Source organism: Calliopsis andreniformis, chromosome 9 (genome assembly GCF_051401765.1).
Source record: "Calliopsis andreniformis isolate RMS-2024a chromosome 9, iyCalAndr_principal, whole genome shotgun sequence".
NCBI lineage: Eukaryota > Metazoa > Arthropoda > Insecta > Hymenoptera > Andrenidae > Calliopsis > Calliopsis andreniformis.
This window is the reverse complement of record NC_135070.1, coordinates 1,721,242-1,736,144: the sequence shown is the minus strand read 5'-3', so window position 1 is coordinate 1,736,144 and position 14,903 is coordinate 1,721,242. Positions and strand designations below refer to the sequence as shown.

The window sequence follows — 14,903 nt, the reverse complement described above, 5'->3', positions numbered from 1 at the left end:
TGGTTTTGGCTTCCTTATAAACTTTATTCAATTCTTTGTATAATATGCCAAAGGGTACATTTCGTACGCGCGGACACACATATATGCGTGTACGTGCCATTCATATGCTAAACAATAAATGCGCTGAAAGAAATGAATCTCTATCTTGTAGACACGACTGTGCAGCTGCCTATATTCATGCACTTCTATACACCACAGAGACCGATGGAAAAGAACTTTTCGATTATAAAACCAGGCGAGAATGATGCGAACTATTTTCTAAAGGGGGATCAAAAAATGTTTCCTTCGAGCTGGTTGGATATGGGTTTACTGCGACATCCTTTTTACAACCGGTTACGAATTATGGCTTTCTTCATTGCACCTTATGTTTCAGTATCATTTATATCTATATGATTGATTAACGTTATTATGTAGCGTCAGAAAATTTTAGTTTTAATACCCTTTATACTGAAACTTAAGTTGAGGCTCGTTCCTCCATTTGTCAAGTTTGCAGTTTTGTCAGTTTTTACGGGAACAGTGACTCCAAATATTTTTGCTCTATGTATTTACATCTTTGTTAAGAAATATTAGATGTTCAACCGTCGATCAGTTCTGTCCAGACGTATATACGGGATTTATTCAACTTTTTCAGAAACGATTCTAATAGAAAATAGAAATTACGAAAAAAATCACTGTATTTCTTGAAATTATTTTATAACAATTATAGTGTATATTATTTGGAGTATGGATTCTACAAACCACAGATTTGAGTTTACATTTGTTTTCTTAGTTTTTTAAACATAAATTTGTTTTTATCTATATCGCATAATTGAAGCATTAAGAACAACAACAAACTAGCCTCACTACTTGAAAAAATCGGAAAATAGACAATTTAAAATATAGGGTTTCTTTATAGTATAAATTAATGCTACTATCTTTATTTCGAAAAAAGTATGGCTTAGTACATTTTCTCACTCAATGCCTCAATTCTAAAAACAAAATCTTCAATAAGTAAAGTTATTGTTTAAATAAAATAAAAATTTCGGAAACTGTAAGAAATTTCCAATGAAAGATTTAACGATATCAGTTTTACTTTAGATTTCCTTTGAAATATATCGCTGCAAACGCGAAGAAAAAAACAAAGCCTGCAGGTAGGCAACCGAACAGATGTTCCAGTCAGAACGATGAAAGCGTTTAGGGTGACTAGAGTTAGGGATACATTCAACGATACGTAAATTTCTCTTAATGCAACTAGGGTTTGTGTAAGATATGGAGTGAATATAACGGCGTTCCATGAATCTATGTACACGTTTCGAAATCTTAAACTCATTAGATTATTTTAACGTGTTTAAATTACGTTATTAAGGGACAAATACTGGGGTTATTTTACAGTAAATACCTACAAAGAATTATAATGAATCACCTTAAAAGTATTTCGTACAGGTTAGTAATGTATGTTTTTTCTTGATATAATGACTTACTTAATTTATTTATGTACTAAAAATTGAAGATTTTAGAAGTAGCACAATCACACAGTAGATGTTACTGATGACATTAAATTTTTAATAGGAATTCATGGTGTCAGTTAAAGAGATTACAGTCTTCGATGTCAGCATCCAATTCGAAGATTGAAATACCACCTAGAATAGAACGTGGAGCTACAGATATTTTGCATGTGAATACATTGAAAGCATTTATGAAATATTTGTATAAACTAGTGCAGTATTTATAGTGTTACTTTTATTATATTTAAGGCTCTTGATAGTACAGTGCCAAGAGATCCTTTGAGAACTCATTATAAGTTCCATGATGATCCTTTCTTATTACCATCAAAGAAACCAGAGCAACGTATATATTCATTGTCGTTTGAAGCAGGTAGAAAAACAGCAATGTGGATTCATAGAGAGCACAGAAATTTGTTCCCAGCTGACCTTTCAGATCCACCAATCAAAGTATGCTTGATTTATTACAGTGAGTTGAATGGATCCACTAATTTTTTAATCTTCTTTTTCATGGTTCACAGGAATTTCAACGGCCAGTAGTATATACAGATAAAAGTCAAGTATCAGAAGAAATACTTTTACAAGCTATATCAGAATTTAATGCGTCAGATGCTATGAGCATTTATAACCTATTAGACGGTGATATTTCTAATGGAAGCAAACAAGCTCTCCTAGAGTTATTGTGCTTTAATAATGGCACTACAAATAATATAAAAGCTTTACCACATGAACGATGGTTTTGTAAATATCAAGATAAGAAGATATGGTTGTAAGTGACAAAATAGATAATAACACAATTTCAATTAATAAAATGTTGCCTTGTAATGATATTATATTTTAGACATAACTCAGAAATTGAGAAATTGTGGAAGGATTTGATATCACAAGGTCCTGCAACAGCAGCTGCAGCATATAATGCTCTGATATGTGGTTATGCAAGATGGAACAAGGTATAGTGATTTTAATTTATTTAAAAATTTTCATACTGTGATATATACGTTAATATAAATTTTTAGGGAGGGGAAGCATGGTTATTGTATGAGAAATGTCAAAAAGAAGACATTCCTTTAAATATCAATACTTACAATTATATAATAGAACTAATTCCATATGCTAAAAAAAATGATTTAGAAATTAAAAAATTATTATTTACAACATTTGAATTAATAGACAAGAAAGGACTTTGTCCAAATGTTAAAACATTGAATGCTGCTCTTTCAGTGATTGCATCATTATCAGATAATGATCTAGCAGAAAATCTTGCAATGCACTTAATTGTAGAATTTAAAAGAATGAATATAAAACTTTCATTAGGTTCCTATTATTATATTGCTTCTATAGTTTCTCGTAAAGGTAATTATATATTTTTTACATTATTGCTCTGCTCCCTTTTTACTTGTAAGTTTAATGCTTTAACAGGTCCATCTACACTGCAAATTTTCATTAATCTCTTGGAAGAAATAGAAAAACAGAAGTTTACTGTGCAAGATTCTGCCGATACCAAATTTTTTGTTACTGCAATGAATATAGCTTATGAATGTTATTCTGATATAAAGGTTGCTACGATGATACATAAGATTCTTCTCAGTGGTGATAATTATCAATTTATGTTCAATTCATCATCGGTGTGTTTTTGTCTTACATTTATATTTTAATCATAATTTTGTCTATCATTTAGTAATGTACTTTTTTAATAACAGGAGAATAGTTATTATAATGCATATTTATTGCTTACATTATCAGAGAAAAATATGCAGAATTTCTTCGAGCTGTACCAACAAGTTGTTCCATCTTTGTATATCCCAGACATACGTCTTATGAAATTTATTTTGTACACGTTAAAGCTCAATCCACAAAATATTATAGTACAATATTTACCAAGATTGTGGTCAGATGCAGTGATGTTCGGTTTACATATGACTAGCCTAAGTTTTACTGTGGTTGATATGATAGAAAATATTACTTTACCAGCTGAGTCATCTTCAAAAAGTTTATTTGCGGATGTAGCTTGGGATACTTGGTGTTTCATAAAGGTAAAATACTTACATATTTTATGTTATTAATGTTATGTTATGTTATTAATATTAATTAGAGGTGAATGAGAAATAAAGAAAATCTTAATTACAGGCAGAAATGCGGAAGGAAATATTGTCTCCATTCTTTAGTAGCACTACAGGTAAAATAGCATTAATCTTATTACGTGATGGTCGCGTAAAAGAAATGAGAGAAGTTTTGGAGGATACGATAAAACATTCAAGTACATTCATACGGAATATGACCAAGCAACAAGTGGATAAATTATTTAAAGAATGCATTTCGAAAAATTATATTATGGAAGCTCTCGTATGTAATTCTGTTTATTTTGTCTTAAACTTTGAATGGAGTGTTATATAAATATATCTGTTTTCTAGCTTATTCTCGAATATTGTATAAATGCAGAATTTCAACACGTAGTTGAATTGACTAAAGAATTGTACAATAATCCATACCTTAATGATGCTTGCCACGAGAAACTAGTTGATTTGGTAGGAAACGAAGTGTTGCAAACAATGAACACATCATCATCATCGTCGTCGTCGTCGTCAAATTAATTGTAATTTAATACAACAAAGATATATTTCTAATATTACATACTATGTTCATTCATCTTTTCATCTCTTTTATAACTGTATGCTAGATCGTTATATATTAAGTATTACTTAAAATTATTAGTGAGTCAATATCAATTTCGTATTAAATCCATGTTATATATACAAGAATTTCAATCAGTTTGTCATTCACAGAATAAAAATTACATCACGTGATTGGTATATATTAATGTCCTTGTCCCTCCAGCTAGGGTACATACGATTAACAAATTAACTTGTATAGCAGTGGGAGGTACTATCCCTCGTCACTCAAGTACTTATTTCCTGCATTGCATAGCTTAGCATCGTAACTTACTCGTCCACTTTAAAGACTGCGATGCTGAGATACCTATCGATGCAAGGCTCTTAAACGAAGATCTAAACAGGGCTCTTTATAAAATTTTCTAAGCCGATTTAAAAGGAATTTGACAATATTACCGTAGTGATGAACGAAAAGCAACACGTGTGTCTTACATTGGAATCTGTGCGCAAATTAATAACGAAAGATGAACCTGATGTTGAGATCACTAACTTAGAGGAAGAGCCAGGTTCAGGAAGAGGTGATAACTACACTTCTATGTTGTACCGTGTTCGAGCGAAAGGGCGAAAACAAACAGCGAACAGAGAATGGATCAATTACGAGCGCGCCATCATTTACAAAGTTTTGCCTACATCGAGGGAACGCCGGGAGGCTTTTAAAAGCGAACTACTCTTTCAAAATGAGGTGGCATTCTATACAAATGTGTGGCCAGCTTTAAACAAATTACAAGCGAATGGCAAAAAAGTGTTTGACGGAGTTGCTAAAATATACACGGCACAGGTTGATCTAATTGCTATGGAGGATTTAAAACAAAGAGGCTTTAAAATGGCAGACAGAAGGAAAGGATTGCAGCTTGACCAATTGAAGCAAGTCTTGAAAGCTCTAGCCGGTTTCCATGCGCTTAGTTTGACTCTCAAAGAGATTAGGCAAGTTGTACAATATCGATACTCTCTTTTTCGTTTTAAATTACAATTATTATCGTCTTATGTTCTCTTCTTTTATCCCTCTATGCTCGAAACGGTATGTACATATTATACACATATACATAATGCATATTTCGAAGGCCGGTGGAGTTTGCAAGACTGACAGATCCAGGCGCAGGCCAAGGTATACAAGAGGCACTCTTCCGACCGGAGAACGAAGATTGGTATCGACAGTATTATCAGGTTGCAGCGAAGAACGCCATTAGGATGGTATCAGATGGTCTCCCTGCTCATATGGAACATAAAAGAGTGGAGATAATGGAGAAACTGCGAGCCTTCCTTAACGACGACGTGTTTTTTCGCACTATGTGTGAATTGGCTTCGACGCAAGGACCTCTCACTGTTTTTTGCCACGGTGACTGTTGGACCAACAATTTTTTGTTTAAAGATGATGCTGAACGAAACGAAGAAGTAAGTATTACTGCATTTATTTCACCAAATCAGTTGGGCAAAAGATTGCATATCAAAATTCATATAAAACTCAATGCACATATATACAGTTAATTTTTTACTGCTCACGAAAACTTAAACTTCCTAGGAATCAAGACAGAACATTAAATCGAGAGATAATTCTTTTCAGTACAATTTTATTATATAAATTTATAAGATTCTTATATTATGACTCTCTCGTCTTTTCCTTATTAATTTTACTATTAAAGTACTATTTCAATACCAGAGCAAAAATTCTTGAATTCCATGTAGTCATTTTATAAAAAAAATTATATAAATTCAACTACATCGTAACTATTTTTGACTCTTAAAGGACATTCACCTTATCTCGTAAATAAATTATACTCTTTGTTACGGAAGTTGTCGAAATATTTTGTAAATATTACCCAATGCGCGAATATAAGAAGTTCCTTGATAAAGAGGAAGAATAGACGACTGTAGTGTAAAAATATTTCTTATTTGTTCCGTCGAACAAATAAGGTTCAAAACAAAGATTAGACCTTAAATACCGCCCAATGCCACGGCTCTTTTCTCAGGTCGTCTATTTAGTGGATTTTCAATTATCTCGGGTTGGTTCGCTTGCCCTCGATCTTGCAAACTTGCTGTACTGCTGCACGAGTGGGGAAATCAGGCGAGCTCACATGACGCAGCTTCTTCAGCATTATCATTCCCATCTGATGTCCTCTTTGCACGTACTCAATCCAGAACAGCCGCCCAAAGATCCGCCTGTTATGTGGGAACTGTAAGTAATACACTGTGATTTGTCCGTAAAGAAAGAAAAAAGAAATGGAAATTCTTAAAACGGAAGAATCTATTTAGGCATACTGTTACTTTCGTTCGTTTTTTAGTTATTTTTAATATACAGATTGAACGAGGAACTGCGACGTTGTGGACGATGGGGGGCGGGTCTTGCGTTGGACATCTTACCGATTAGCACGTGCGAGAGCGAGGAAGCTCCAGATTTGTACGAAGGTTCGGAGGCTACTAACGAAAAACAGAACCTACGGGCACCACCACGAGGAGGAGCACAATGTACGCGACTCATGACTGATTTAATTTTGGAACTTGTGCATAATCACGCTTTGTAGTTCTTTATGAACGATCCGACTACTTTTTTTATGATATAAGAAAACAAATAGGCGATAATTTTATCTAATTTGATACGTATAAATGTATACGCAATAAAGAGTGATAGGTTTCTAAATGAGGTGCAAGAAAATGCACTAAAGGCAAGCATTCCTATGCTTAAAAGTATTTTCATACGAATTTTCAACAGATTCTATTTAGTAGTTGTGTCATCGTCCAATTCTATCAAATACGAGTAAACACAAAACTCTGTATTACAGAAATAATATATTCACTATTAAAAATTTAATTTATATTTCTTTCTACCGCTATGTTGTGTTTCTTCTTATCGCGATAACACACATATTGTACTAGAATGACCTATAACTATAACCTAAAGGTAACTCACAAAAGAGTTATGCTTGCTGAGGAGGCGTATGCGATGGTGGTTGTTGGGCCTGTGCCTGGGGGCTAGGTGGTTGCTGTTGTTGCTGCTGCTGTGCGGCTGTTTGCCACGGCGGGTGCTGGTTCTGTTGCTGTTGTTGCTGTTCTTGGGCTAAACGTTGATGTGCTTGTTGCCTTGCTCGAAATTCTGCAGCTTTTAACTGTTCCAAGTGAAACTGTTGCCTTTCCGTAATGAGCTGTTGCCTTTGGTATTCAAGACCTTCCCGTTCCCGTTCCATCGTTGTTTCCAATTCTTCGAAGTGACGTAATTTAATTTCCAGTTTTTTCATTTGCGTTTCAACTAGTAGGGCTACTAGAGATTTGATTTTACGTTCCTCTACTGCTGCTAAATGCTTCGCTTTGACAGCAGCTGCAGCTAATGCGGCAGCAGCTGCAGATTGGAGCTGAGCGTCTCGTACCACCTAATTTAAAAAAAGTAAAGTATTAAAATAACATTTACGAAAACAATAAAATGACAAGACACTAAACTTTACCTTATCTTTCTTTTCCTTTGCTTCCATAGTTTCATTGTCTACATTAGGTTTCGCATCTTCTTCAGTGTCTTTCATTTCCTCTTCCTTCTTTGTGATATCTAATTGAGTCTGATCAACTTCAGATTCCTTAGGTTTCTCTGGTTCTTCTTTTTTCGGTTCTGTAGGAGTCGGTGTAGATGAATGCGGTGATGTAGCTGCTGCTGTTGGAACATTACCAGTTGCTGATGGTGCTGCTGTATCGTCTGGTGGTTCAGGTGGTCCTGTACCAGCTATACCTGATTGCGCTAACCCTGCAGCTGGGTCAAACTTACCTAAAAAAAAAGAAGAAAAAAAAATAGTAGCAAGAGAAAGTTATTTAAGATATGTACCACCTAAATTGAAAACAGATCAAAAGATCAATTACCATCTGAATTGGCACTAGCTTGAACATTTCTTAAGTGCTGATCTAGCAAAGCAGCTGGTACTTGATCCTTGATAGCTGCAAATTCTTCCATAGCAGCTTTGGCAGCGCTTGCCGCAACTCTAGGATCGACGACTGAAGCCAAAAATGCGACTGTGCTCATGACAGGATTACCAGCTTTGGAGAATGGTATTGGTTGATATGCCAATGGACCTAGACCTTCTGGTCCACCTTCCTCTAAATATGGATCTTCTATCGGGAGCCGCAAGAAATGTAAAATACATTCATCTTGTGTTCTCGATCCAACATGTTCACAAACTTTATTCCAATCATCCTTATGCAGTTCTAGACCTTCTAACAATAAAAGTGTTTCTTGTTCTGTCCAGTCGCGAGTAGCTCCTGCAGCTTGTTTGTTTTTTAGGACTGCTGGTTTCCTTGAATACTGATCAATTTTCAATCCAAAGTTCGCCATTGCTCCAGCTGATGCTTTCTCTTCGGTTCCCATCCCACCGGACACATTCGACTTCTTTTCTAAATCAAGTAAAGTTTTTGCAGCCGAAGGCTGAGGCGTCTTTGGAGGATTTGGATTTACTGGAGCCAAACCCGAAGGAGTATCCGACAATACATGGAAGTGTGACGTTGGAGGGGGTCCCATTGGCGTAGGTCTTGATTCCGCGTCCACTTGATAGTTGATCAGCCCCCACTGTTCTAAAAATGCGTGTACTCGCATGATTGCGCATACATCACCCGCCAAATTACGTCTGCAAGCCGTTGATGTAATGTATTCAGTGGGATTCAATCTATAGGTATCTATCATAAAGTTCCTGTATGCCAGGTAAATCTCTGGTGTCTTGGATTTGTTTTTACCATTGAAAAATTCAGATAAAGCTCTCTTTTCGATAGTGTGAATCGAATTATAGTCAAACCAAGCAGAATAGCTAGGAACAACAATGTGATGTGTTTGTTCTGTAACATTATCCTCTGGTTCGTCTCCTTTACTACCTTCTCCTCTTTCTTTACTCGCATCTCGTTCCTCCCTGTCTTGAGTGCCTTGAGAACTTCCTTTATCACCTTCCATCGGTTCATCTAAGTCTGCCATATTACCAGATTTAAGCGGCTGAAGTTCGTTATCTTGCTTCTTGCTTCCCGTTGTTGTCAAGGTAGTGCCACTCGTTGGAGCGTTTCCTTGTCCAGTTATAGGTGGATTTGTGGGTGTAGCAACCACCTCCACGATACGAGGTTCAGCTGGAGGATCTTCCATTCCTTGGGTAAGATCGTCTTCCTCTTCTCCACCACCGCGGGATTTTTTCGGAGTTGTTAACGAAGACGTAGACGAAGCACTTTGAACACCTGAAGGTGCCCTTCCACCTTTACGTTTTGCTAATTTCGGGGGAGGACTGGGAGAACGCTTTCGTTTTGGTTTCTTTGCAGAAGGCGGAGGGTGAGAGGGTTGAGCCATCAAATCTTCCACTGAAAGTCTATATTTATGTATTTTCTTTTGACCGTTTTCGTCTATTTCATAATCTTCCTCATTCATCCACTCGTTATACTGATCTAAATCTAACGCCCACGTTGCCGATACTTTGTATACTGATTTCATGTTTGCGCTGGTAAGTGTACCTTCTGGAAAATCCCAAGGAAGGTCTAATGTAGTCCAAGAATCATAACTATCTGGGAAATAGTACCAGTGAAGAAGAACAGATCTTTCGCGCCTCATACAAGGTCGTGCATATTCTTCTTCCATAGGATCCACTGGAGGATAAATGATGTGTGTAGCATCTGCTTCATTTTCAGCAATAGTACCCTGATGTCGTCTGACCACTTCTTTTACTTTTGCAGCTGTTGATTTATCTACATCAGGTCTCACAAATATACTTGGTATAGTCATGCATCTATTTTGAACCAGTGCTCGCTCAGCTGCCATCAACATTTCTACAGTTCTATCCATACGAGACCCTGACTGGAGGAACAATAATTAGTATGACTCTATAATTATACTACAACTATAAATACTTACCTTTCCAACTGGAAAATCAAATCTACGCCATCCTTGCTCTTGCTTAAAACGATATGCTGTGGCAAGGATATGACATAAACCACCACCTGGTTTAAAATCTAAGAAACATTTCATCTAAAAATTTCATGAATTATTTACATTGTTTTTAAAATAATAATTATGAAATTATGTTCAGTATTATATATATTAAAGAAAAAATAAATAAATAAACAAATACGTACAGGAAGCCTTGTCATCGGTGGTTTCGTAACATTTTTCCCTAAATTATCTTCTTGAAATTGCAATAATTGCACTATTAGAGTTGCTAAACTTTTATTAGTAGGAGGATCTGTTTGTACATACTGTAAAAAATAATAAAAAATACATTAAACTACGTAAAATATGAAATGGTAAGTATTCAATATAATACCGCTACTTGAAATGGCATTTCACAGAATAGTTCCAATGCATGTTAATTGCTAAAAATTTCTAACTTTATTATCAAACATTTACTCACAATATACATAATAAATAAAAGAAGAAAGTAACATTCTATGTTACTTAATTATATGATTAATTTGCTCAAATACACATATATACATCATATAAATATACTACAGATGCATACAAATACATGAGTATATGTATATTAGAAATAGGTTCAGTGTTTAAATGAGTGAAATTAGAAACAGAACTCTCTTTATAGTACAAAAGTGATACACTGGTGGAAAAATTGGAAACCCAATTGAAACTAAATAATATTAAAAGTATTCGATACTGTGTCTAAAATCAAGGAGTTCCTTGAGTAAGTCTCAACGCCGGGTCTTTGATCGTACCTTCTTGCAGTTTTTCAGGAGCCACTGTTTCACTCCATCAAGTTGTGTAAGAATTTCTTGGGACTCGAAAAATTTTGTGTTGGGTCCGCCGTCTTTTTTAGGTCCTAACGCAAGCATCTTTTACGAAATATTCACTTAAAAATCTGTTGGGTACGCTACAGGAAAGAACGCCGCGTTTATTGCAAACATGACACGCCTCTGAAGTTGGTCGGAACTACATCATATATTCCTATACGTGTTCGTAAGACTCTAAAACTATTTTGTCTAGGAGTTGCGAAATCCTCTACTATTTATGAATGAATCCGAAAAAATGTAGAGGAATATTTTCTCTTGTAACCAATTGTAACCTTAATGGAAAATATATATTGTTAAAACAAAGTTGAAGCTGGCTTCGGCTATTGGTAAGCATGTTTATCCTGCTTTCAATATGGCGAAGTAGTGTTTTCTGAGATATGACGTTGATCATAACCTAAAGTTGAATTAAACTTATGCAGTTAAAACACATTATTCGATACATTTAAGTATGTACTTATAGCTTTTTAACCGAAACAGTATCAAACAAAATAGATAAAAACTTAATATTTATTATTAAAATGCGACAATATTTATGTATGGTTCACATTATTTTAATTTTAATTGTTTTTATATACTTCCAGATGTGATAATTATGTGTGATAAGGAAGATGTTGATGTAAATAAAGAGTTTGAAAGTTTATTATTTGCTGAAGAAAGTGCACAAAGTTTAGGTTACAAAGAAGGTTATGAAATAGGAAAGAAACAATTGAGGAATGGATTTCACCTTGGATATCACAGAGCTAGTTTACTAGGTGCACAGTTAGGATACTATTGTGGCATCGTAGAACAATATATACACACAAACAAGTCTGATTCAGAGAAAGGTGTTACAATTGCAAAAGAACTTTTACAAGATATTTATAATTTTCCTAGACATAATGATGAAACAATAGATATATTAAAGAATATGGATGACATCAAATTTAAGTATGCTAAGTTTTGTTCTTTAACAAAAACATGTCCATTATATCCAGAAGCAGACAAACTTGACTTTTAATTAACATAAGAATGCTATGTTTAAACAAATATAAAAAATGTTATTATTTGAATATTATATTTTTTATATTCGATAAAAATATTAAGAAAATTGTTACTTTAAATAATTTATACATAATAATATAGCATTAAAGTAAATTGATGAAATATAATTATGTATGACAAACATTTTGATAAAGTTGTAAGCTTTATAAATACCTATCACAAATTAATAAACTGTCATGTAGTTGACTTTATTACTGACAATTTGTGGGAAACATGTTTGCCAGATGCTTTAAGATTAGAATTGGAGAAAGATGAAACAGGTTGTTTTAGCTGGACAGAATGTGACAGTCATCCTACATTAAATAATTTCATAAAGTTGACTAAATCTCTTTCCTTGCAATCATGTTCTATGGAAATAAACTCAAGGAACCTTGCAGATATATTACCATTACATATTAATAACTTAAATGAATGCAGATATAATAACATAAAACCAGAATTTATGAATGCTAAAAAATTACATGAGGTTGAAGTCCTTGGAAATATTGTTGGAACAGTAGCAGTATCGAATAAGAACTTAGTAATAGATGCTGGTGCAGGTAAAGCCTACTTATCAATGTTCTTAGCAGAAAATCATAAAGTTCCTGTCCTTGCAATAGATTCTTCACAATTATGTTGTAAGGGAGCAATTTGTAGACAAAAGAAACTGAAGAAAAGAATGAAATATTCTCAAAATTTGGTAAAAACTACATTTTAATATAAAACATATTTTTACATAAATGAGATACTTCAATGTAAAGTATAAGTCTATTGTGTTCTAGGTCCAATATGTAGTTGCAGAGATAAATGAAAGAACAGACTATGTAAAAATGGTAAAACAAAAATTCTCTAATTGGAATGTAGATAGAAATCTTATTGTAACTGGTTTACATACTTGTGGTTCTCTCACACACTCAATTATTAGAACATTCTTGGATACAAAAGCTATCCATCTTTTGTGTATTGTGCCTTGTTGTTATCATTTAACAAATGAAACATTTAACAAACGAGTTAATTTTTCCAAGAATGCTAGAATGTTAGCCCAACAATCTATTGAAAGGAGCACAGAAAGTAAAATTATATCTTCATCATTGTTCTATAGAGCAGTTTTACAAGTGATCCTTCACTCTATGGGTATAGTTTTTCTCATTCATTCAGACTTCAGACTTTACATTTTTCAAGGCACTTATTGATGTATTTACTAGGTATTTATGATGCTAAGGTAGGTCGTGGAGCACCTTCGCACGATTTTCCGAGTTATGCTCGTTGGGCTTTTTTAAAAATTGGAGTGGACTCAGAAAAGGTATAAATGTGATATTATAAATGAATATACTAGTAGTCTAGTAAATATTACATAAAAAAATAATTTATTCTTCTAGATACCATCTAAGGAAGAGTTAGGAAATACGTATCAACTGTATTTACAATTAACGAAAAGATTTCACATTTTTCAAATGTTAAGAATACATGCTGGTCTTGTACTAGAAGCAGCCATTATGCTTGATAGAATAATATTTTTACAAAAAAGTAATCAGTGTTCTAAACTTGCCATATTGCGTTTATTTGATCCTATTTTGTCACCAAGGCATTATGGCATTATTGCAATAAAATAATACAAAAAATATAATTGGAAGAAAACTCCTTTCATATGCAGTATGACCATTTTAAATCCTACACTTCCAAAGTAGAAGTTTTCTAAATACCTATATGATATACTATTAAAAAGAATCTTGTAACAATAAAGTCATGTGTCATCAGTCTCAGTGGATTGGAGGTAATCCATAACAGATGAATATCCTTCTTCTTGTGCCATAGGTGCTAAGATTCCTGTAGGACGTAAGCCACTTCTAGTTCGACATATGCTACAGTTACATAAACCTCGACAAGGCGGACATGCCCAGTTCTGAAAATTTTTGACAATGAAAAAAACAGACATAAACAAAGAAAATTACAAGTTTAAAAAAAGTGTATAAGTTATTTAAGAATCAAGCATCAACATACAGGATCTTTTAATGCTTCAATAGCACTTTCACCATATCTTCCTCTTAAACAAGGTCCACAGAATTGTCCTCTAATTCCTATACATTCTCCTGATCGACATACTGTTTTTGTATCTAAGGTTTTCTGTCTACACTGATGACAAGATGTTCCTCTAATTTTACAATATTGTTTCAGTGAACTTTTTTCTGCTACATTTTCTAACATGTCTTCTGTAATTTCATCAACAGATGGTATGTTTTCTGGATCGTACTCAGATTTAGCTACTTTGTAACCTTTTCTTTTCCTTCCAGAACCATAAGAATCATCATCATCATCATCATCATCATCATCATCATCATCATACTCTTCTTCTTCTTTCTCATCCACATCACAAACTCCCATTTTCATAAGATCAATTGATCTTTGGAAAGGTTTTGCCCAAGGAAACAAAACACGCAATTTACGTCTTCTGGGCTTTTCTAAATCATCCTCTAATTCTCCTTTTTTGTATTTTGAAACATCGGAATCATTTTTATCTAAATTTTTGGTTTTACTTCGCGTGTTATAGTTTCTGCGAAAATCGACGTGTACATTATTGTATCTCACACTTTTGTCACCTGTGGAATTAGAAACAGTTCTACGTCTTTTTCTCGGTGGTTCATTCTCCAAATCATCCACATTTTTATATTTCTTTTCTATTGATTTAGCTTCTTCTGCCTGTTTTTTTATATCTTTGAAAAATTCGGCAAACTGAAATTAAAGTATACAAATCTGTCGGTTGGAACATAGGTTAGGAAATGTAAATTTAAAGAAAAGTGTACTTACGATAGCATTTCTTTCAGCAATATTTCTTTTTCGAATCTCGTCATAATTCTCTTCACTCATACTGAAAACCACTGATTCACCAAGCAGCTTCGAATTTCCAATTTGATCGAGAAGAAACTAAGTAAACGACTAACGTTCATTTGAATCAAGCCCAGAACGTGCGCGGTATATTATAGGTAGAGATAGT

General features: G+C 34.0%; 6 protein-coding genes across 12 annotated transcripts; 4 read left to right on the top strand and 2 right to left on the bottom strand.

Annotated features, from left to right (window-relative positions):
* Positions 1–1,193: 1,193 nt before the first annotated feature.
* Positions 1,194–4,285, top strand: LOC143183862 (small ribosomal subunit protein mS39). Its single transcript, XM_076385626.1, has 10 exons — positions 1,194–1,422; positions 1,549–1,654; positions 1,734–1,931; positions 2,003–2,250; positions 2,323–2,431; positions 2,498–2,834; positions 2,901–3,106; positions 3,182–3,514; positions 3,609–3,824; positions 3,893–4,285. Exons 1-10 carry the CDS (start codon positions 1,394–1,396, stop codon positions 4,070–4,072), a joined length of 1,962 nt encoding a protein of 653 aa, XP_076241741.1. The 5' UTR covers positions 1,194–1,393; the 3' UTR covers positions 4,073–4,285.
* Positions 4,286–4,553: 268 nt separating this feature from the next.
* Positions 4,554–6,956, top strand: LOC143183864 (uncharacterized). Of its 2 annotated transcripts, none has more exons than XM_076385629.1 (4): positions 4,554–5,074; positions 5,212–5,542; positions 6,118–6,323; positions 6,447–6,956. In XM_076385629.1, the coding sequence occupies exons 1-4, from the start codon at positions 4,554–4,556 to the stop codon at positions 6,667–6,669; spliced, it is 1,281 nt and encodes a 426-aa protein (XP_076241744.1). In that variant the 3' UTR covers positions 6,670–6,956. The 2 variants fall into 2 exon arrangements, with proteins under 2 accessions (XP_076241744.1, XP_076241746.1); XM_076385631.1 differs by having other exon boundaries at positions 6,430–6,570.
* On the bottom strand, positions 6,182–11,043 carry Mor (SWI/SNF- related protein mor). 2 transcript variants are annotated; one of them, XM_076385624.1, is made up of 7 exons: positions 10,817–11,043; positions 10,223–10,342; positions 10,002–10,115; positions 7,988–9,944; positions 7,585–7,895; positions 7,056–7,512; positions 6,182–6,321 (listed from the first exon to the last, which is right to left on the bottom strand). In XM_076385624.1, exons 1-6 carry the CDS (start codon positions 10,931–10,933, stop codon positions 7,063–7,065), a joined length of 3,069 nt encoding a protein of 1,022 aa, XP_076241739.1. In that variant the 5' UTR covers positions 10,934–11,043; the 3' UTR covers positions 6,182–6,321; positions 7,056–7,062. The 2 variants fall into 2 exon arrangements, with proteins under 2 accessions (XP_076241739.1, XP_076241740.1); XM_076385625.1 differs by lacking the exon at positions 10,817–11,043 and having other exon boundaries at positions 10,002–10,099; positions 10,223–10,227.
* On the top strand, positions 10,752–12,015 carry LOC143183868 (uncharacterized). Of its 2 annotated transcripts, XM_076385639.1 has the most exons (3): positions 10,752–10,862; positions 10,978–11,217; positions 11,473–12,015. In XM_076385639.1, exon 3 carries the CDS (start codon positions 11,484–11,486, stop codon positions 11,886–11,888), a length of 405 nt encoding a protein of 134 aa, XP_076241754.1. In that variant the 5' UTR covers positions 10,752–10,862; positions 10,978–11,217; positions 11,473–11,483; the 3' UTR covers positions 11,889–12,015. The 2 variants fall into 2 exon arrangements, with proteins under 2 accessions (XP_076241754.1, XP_076241753.1); XM_076385638.1 differs by lacking the exons at positions 10,752–10,862; positions 10,978–11,217 and adding an exon at positions 11,226–11,337.
* On the top strand, positions 11,691–13,538 carry LOC143183865 (putative methyltransferase-like protein 25). Of its 4 annotated transcripts, none has more exons than XM_076385635.1 (5): positions 11,691–11,818; positions 12,310–12,611; positions 12,694–13,045; positions 13,117–13,214; positions 13,291–13,538. In XM_076385635.1, the coding sequence occupies exons 1-5, from the start codon at positions 11,803–11,805 to the stop codon at positions 13,522–13,524; spliced, it is 1,002 nt and encodes a 333-aa protein (XP_076241750.1). In that variant the 5' UTR covers positions 11,691–11,802; the 3' UTR covers positions 13,525–13,538. The 4 variants fall into 4 exon arrangements, with proteins under 4 accessions (XP_076241750.1, XP_076241748.1, XP_076241749.1 ...); XM_076385634.1 differs by lacking the exon at positions 11,691–11,818 and having other exon boundaries at positions 11,945–12,471; positions 12,532–12,611; XM_076385633.1 differs by lacking the exon at positions 11,691–11,818 and having other exon boundaries at positions 11,943–12,611; positions 13,138–13,214.
* An 85-nt stretch (positions 13,539–13,623) lies between these two features.
* On the bottom strand, positions 13,624–14,855 carry LOC143183867 (uncharacterized). Its single transcript, XM_076385637.1, has 3 exons — positions 14,717–14,855; positions 13,913–14,641; positions 13,624–13,814 (listed from the first exon to the last, which is right to left on the bottom strand). The coding sequence occupies exons 1-3, from the start codon at positions 14,774–14,776 to the stop codon at positions 13,656–13,658; spliced, it is 948 nt and encodes a 315-aa protein (XP_076241752.1). The 5' UTR covers positions 14,777–14,855; the 3' UTR covers positions 13,624–13,655.
* Between the last annotated feature and the right edge of the window lie 48 nt (positions 14,856–14,903).